Raw genomic sequence first — 5633 nt, 5'->3', positions numbered from 1 at the left:
CCCATTTTAATGCGTACTAACTAAAGGGATTTGGATTCTTAAGAAGGCTACTTACTACACAAATGACTAAAAAAAGACATTTGTTTCTTAGATGAGAGTCGTTAATATAGAATATGGGTGTCACAGCTTAACTTTATAATGGATCAGGATTTTTCTGACCTCCATGGGCCCCAGATTTGTCTCGGCTCCAGAAAGCCCTCCCTTTTACCCCCCTTATGTGCGGCCTTGTCTCCACATGACTATTCTTGAATGGCCGTGTTCAACCACCTTCAGGTTCGGCGGGGGTCCCCGGTCCCTGGCACCTTTATTTTGGGGATCACGGGCTGAAAAGGTTGAGGACCACTGGTATAAGGTACCTAGCAGTGTAGTGGCTTTGGCCTGCAGTGATTTAGTGAGCATTGCCCCTTTAAGGAGGACTTACTGGTTGTACTGGCCAGGAAGCTAGGCTATCCAGGCTAACAGATTGGTTCAGTTTCTCCCAGGAATTCAGCGAGAATTTGGTAAAAATGGGCCAAAAATCAATGTTAGCTCAAAACTTCTTACTATTTTTCAAGTGTTTTATTTTTTTACCCAGAAGCCATCTGTGTTTTTGCCAATGCAAGAGCACGTACCGGTAGTCGAAGTTCACTTTGTAGAGTACAGACAAGAACACAGAGGCTTTCTGGGTAAAAATAAAACGCTTCAAAAATGTTCCATAGTGCGTGCGTTTAAGGTGACATTGTTTGGGGGCCAATGTCGGCCAAACACTCGCTAAATTCCAGAGAAACCACCGATCTGTTAGCCCGGATAGCCTAGCTTCCTGGCCGGTACAGGCTGAGTGGGAGGGGCAGGTTAGAAAAACAGGCCAGTCTTGCTGAATCGTGGTCGTGGGACGTCCCGGACTGTCATTGGTTATGTTTTCCTACAGCTGACAGACCCACAGAGTCAGTTTTCCACATTGACCTTTAGTGATTTTTTCCCAGAGAGTCTTGAAAGTCACAAACAGATCGGTGTAAATCCACACTCTCCTGGCTGCAGGTGAGACCCTCTGTCTGGGCCGTCATGGGTTGATCAGAGTCTTTTTTTAGGCGAGGTGGGAGGGGTCCTGTTACGTCTTTTTGTTCTGGAGGTGGAGCGTGTAGACGGCTCGAGGCTGGGGGACGTAGATCAGCCCGGGATGTTTCCTCCGCAGGACGGCATCATTCCACAGATACGCCACCCAGACCGCCACCAGGACCAGAGCGCCATAGAAGCTGGACGGAGCACAGACACGGTTTTATTCACATGAAATGAGCTCTCGAATAAACTCATGGAGGATGTGGTAGCTAGAATACTAGAATGTGGTTTCTGCACACCTGTAGAGCATGAAGAGGCCGTTGCTGTCAGGCACTAAGCCCCGCCTCCTCTGGTGCATCACTGTGGCGGTCATGGCGAACACTGTGAAGATGAAGAGGATGAAGGTCTGACCCTCAGTGATGAGGAACCTGATGAGAGAGAGAGAGGAGGGCTGTGATTGGCTCATTTATCTAAACCAAGGCTGTCAGTGATTCAACTTTTAAACCCTTTAGAAATTCTCAATTTCCACTATTTTGCACTTGAAACTGTTTGTTTTTTTATTGTTGTTCTGTCTTAAACTGAAGGTAAACGACATCCTTCTGGATACAGGCCTGCTTTTATTTTGAAAGAAAACAAAGAAATCTGGGTATCAACATCTCCATCAACTCAGCCACGGAAAAAGGAAAATGATGTGTTGGTTAACCGAAGAAATGGGCAAAAGATCTTGCAATAATTGCAATTTACTAAAAATTCTATGTCTGCTAATTATGGACTTTGATTAATCTTGATTAATGCATTAATGCTGACCACCTTATTTGAGACCAATATATCAGTAGCAAAAAGGAAAAATCTCTCTTAATAGTGAACAAATAACGTAGACAGTGAATTTATTTAAAGGGGCAGCAATGAGAAAAAGGAGAAATGAAGAAGGGGGAGGGAGAATTTAAAAGTCCAATCAAATCAAGCAAACTAATCTTGTTTCTCTACAATTTTCTGTCATTTTCGGGAGGATCAGAGCTCCTCTTCTCTGCACCAGTTAAAAATCATCATCCTCAGACGATGAAGGCAGCACAGCTGAGAGACTGAGGATGACGTTTAGAAGCAGACACCGAGTTAAAGACATGAACCCAAACTTAAATTCAGTTTTGCTAATATAAAGGACTGATCTGAGTGTCTGTCTCTGACCCTGCTGCTCTGGGCTCTGGCTGCTCCTCCATCAATAAAGTAATTAGTCAGCAACACCTGAGAGCGACCTGATCAATTATTAGTGACTGCTGAGAGCCTCAGGTGTTGGAGTATCATCCATCAGAGCGTAGTTACACTCTCAGATCAGCTGATATCTGAGAAACACTCACAGGTGTCTGCTCTAACATCAGACTCACACTCCAGCAGAAATCAGCCTCCTGCTCCTGTGACGCAGGCGCTATGAACAAACTAAATAAACAACACTGACACTGGAGCTGTGAGGATCTCCTCGGTGACATGGTCACACATTTATGATCACAGAGTGAGGCTGAAACAGCAGACGCAGAGATCCATCATGCTGCAGACAGTCATGACCATGCTCTAAATGACTGAATAAACTCAACAGCTTTAATTTAGACCCTTAAACATTTCTACAGAGGTCTGAAACACCTGAGTATCACTGCAAGCAGAACAATGCTGCCTTTCTGCTTTGACAGAGACTAAAACTGAGGCCGAGCGTGGACATGAGTGTGTGTGTGCGTGTGTGTGTGTGCAGCTGCAGTGAAGCAGTCTGACCAGTAGTAGGCAGTGCTGGGAGCCAGTAGCATCCATCCTGCTGGAGGGATCTTCTCCTCCTGTTTCCTGTGACAGAAAGCACCGCTAAAGAAGAGGAAGAGGATGAGGAAGAGAGGGACGTACCTGCAGGAGACGACAGGGAGGAACACACCTTACAGGAGGTGTTTAACTCTTTCATTTCTAATGCATTCACTTGTATTTTAGATTTTCCCTGCATAGTTTCATTCTAATATTCAGAGTAAGAAATCTGCACATCCATCACCATTTATGGTTTAAATCTCAGGAGAACATCTAAAGGTACACATATATGAATGAATCTTCCCTGGAGGCAGAGGATAGTTATAAATTAGGAAACATGGAATGAAACCAGGACAATTCATCATTATTAAAATGCCAGATAAGCACAATAAATGAGTAAAAACATTTTAGATATTAAAAATGGCTGAATTCTTCAGTAAATATGTTCTGTAAATCATAAACTAGAAGGTTTCTTACCACATGAGATGACCGAGAGAATCATCCAAGTAGAACAGGAGCTCAAAAATATCGACCTGAAATAAGACATTCATAGATATTTAAGATTTTAGCCTCCACCTATGAACCCTCAGGCATCACTCTAGTTCACTCCCCTTTAAAGCCATCAAGGACAAAAATGTCCACTTCAAAAAACTGCTATAAAAACTCAACAGATTCATGGTTTTTTCTGTTTTTTTTTTTTTTTTTTTTGCAGAAATCTGTTGAACAATATCAGCTGTGCTCAAAACTACCAAACATTCAATCATTGTGAGGATTTTAACCCTATAAATGCCAGTTTGATTACTTAAAGATCAAAAAATGTGGTTTGAATGGGAGTCAATGGGACGTTTTTGGCCTTAATGACTCCCAAGTGTAGTCAATTTTAAATCAGATGCTACACAAAAACTAAAAATGCATCAAAGTCAGTATTTTGGCTAATGTTGGACATACCCAGGACTGATTCAACCCCCCCCCCATTAGTATTCTGGAACATAATCAATGTTTTGTGTGTTTTTTAGAAAAAATATGACCATCCTGTAATCAAACTGGCATTTGAAGGGTTAAAATCAACAACAAAAATGTCCCTAGTGATGCCTGAGGGTTAAAGCCTGATCAATAGGAGATATTAATGATGAGCTTTGACTCGTTAATTATTGATAGATTTAGTTAAAAAGGGAGTCAGACCCACCAGCGAGGGCGGACGCAGCTCCTGCATCAGCGGATTCTCTCGGACCGGCAGGTGAAGCTGGTAGCCAATCAGAAGGAGCCGTCGGGTGATGGAGTCAGCCACCAGGTGGAAGCTGGTTCCCATGACGACAGAGATGATGCTGAGGTGGATGGCGAGGCGAGGCAGCTTCCTGGGGCTGCGTTCAAGCATCTGCGTTCATAATAACAATCAGAATCATCAGAAGGAAAGCTCTGTTGGAGTTTATTCCTGGTTTATGTGCTGCGATGTTTTATTTCTCCATTACTTTGAGCAGAAGGAGCGGAGCGCTGACGGCGAACAGGAAGTGGAGATAATCAGAAATACTGGGACGGTTCAGGGGAAGCCAGCCTGCAGGGAGGAGGATCTGAAGAGAAAACACAGATTTAATGACCTGCTCCTTTAAAAGACTTGGTTAAATGTGTGAAACATCTTCTGCTGCTCTCTTGGCCTCATAAATCAGATTTTTGTGTCTCAAAAGAAAGTTTAAAAAATAAATTAGTTAGGCTGAAATCGGTTTAAGATTTCAGTAACGCTTCAGAATCATTTTCTGTACGTTCTGTTGAGGATTTTCTGACTTTAGATGATATTTTGGAAACCTTGAAAATCTAAGCAAAAAACTACTTTTATGTTCTATATAAGTCACACTAAAATAAATCACTAAGGAATTAAATAAAGCTGTTAGTTTAATACAACAGTTATGATATGGCTTATTTAGAAATATTATAAATATTTGTCATCATATACAAAGATACCAAACTTTTCATAAAAAAGGTCTTTACAACCCAAGTACTGCTATCTATTTTTTTTTTTTACTTTTTCACCAAAAAAGTAAAAAGAGAAATTCTCAGGGTGCTGACATTTATTTTCTGTATTTCATAGATATTTTTGTTTTTGCTCACTAGCAAAAAGGTCACTCAACGTTAATGAGATCAAAGAATGTGTCCTATCAGCCTTAAATTTCATATATATATATATATATATATATATATATAGAGTCTGGTTACCATAGCAACAGGCTGTCCCACATCCAGGATCCAGTTCTGGATTGTGAAGCAGAGCCAGAGATCGAAGTGGAAGCGAGGCTTTGACGACAGGACCGGGTCCATCTCTGCAGAACTGACAGAGCGACTGCAGAAGAAGAAAACAGAAGGTTTCTAGACTCTGACTGAGATCCAGAGATCCTGGGCGAGGACGGGACAACGTCCCAGGAGGACAGCCATCACTGCAGCCCACCACAGGAAACCAGGCCCCACTCAACCCAACAGTGATGCATGGTGGTGGCAGCATCATGCTGTAGGGGTGTTTCTCAGCAGCAGGGACTGGGTTACAGGTCAGGGTTGAGGGAAAGTCCGGAGATCTCTGTGAAAACCTGTTCCCTCGTGCTCAGAAGTTCTCCTTCCATCATGACAGTGACCCTGAGACCACATCCAGGACAACAGGAGGGACAACTCTGTGAAAGTCTGAGAGAGCGTGGACAGACCAGACCTGAACCCTGTCCAACATGTCAGAGACCTGAACACGCCTGTCCACTGACGGTCCCCGTCCACCCTGAGACGAAGAATGGCAGAAAATCCCCCAAAGCTTGTCGGCCATGTTTGATAAGACTGGAGGCTGT

At 43.0% G+C, this 5633-nt stretch overlaps 1 protein-coding gene across 1 annotated transcript; it reads right to left on the bottom strand.

Annotated features, from left to right (window-relative positions):
• Positions 1 to 1087: 1087 nt before the first annotated feature.
• Positions 1088 to 5611, bottom strand: cln6b (CLN6 transmembrane ER protein b). The gene is made up of 9 exons (XM_041796489.1): positions 5553 to 5611; positions 5347 to 5433; positions 5023 to 5146; positions 4284 to 4382; positions 4001 to 4189; positions 3292 to 3347; positions 2797 to 2919; positions 1335 to 1463; positions 1088 to 1232 (listed from the first exon to the last, which is right to left on the bottom strand). The coding sequence occupies exons 1-9, from the start codon at positions 5609 to 5611 to the stop codon at positions 1088 to 1090; spliced, it is 1011 nt and encodes a 336-aa protein (XP_041652423.1).
• Between the last annotated feature and the right edge of the window lie 22 nt (positions 5612 to 5633).

The sequence above is a fragment of the Cheilinus undulatus genome, linkage group 9 (genome assembly GCF_018320785.1).
Source record: "Cheilinus undulatus linkage group 9, ASM1832078v1, whole genome shotgun sequence".
NCBI lineage: Eukaryota > Metazoa > Chordata > Actinopteri > Labriformes > Labridae > Cheilinus > Cheilinus undulatus.
Note: the sequence above shows the minus strand (reverse complement) of the source record. Positions and strands in the feature narration are given on the sequence as shown.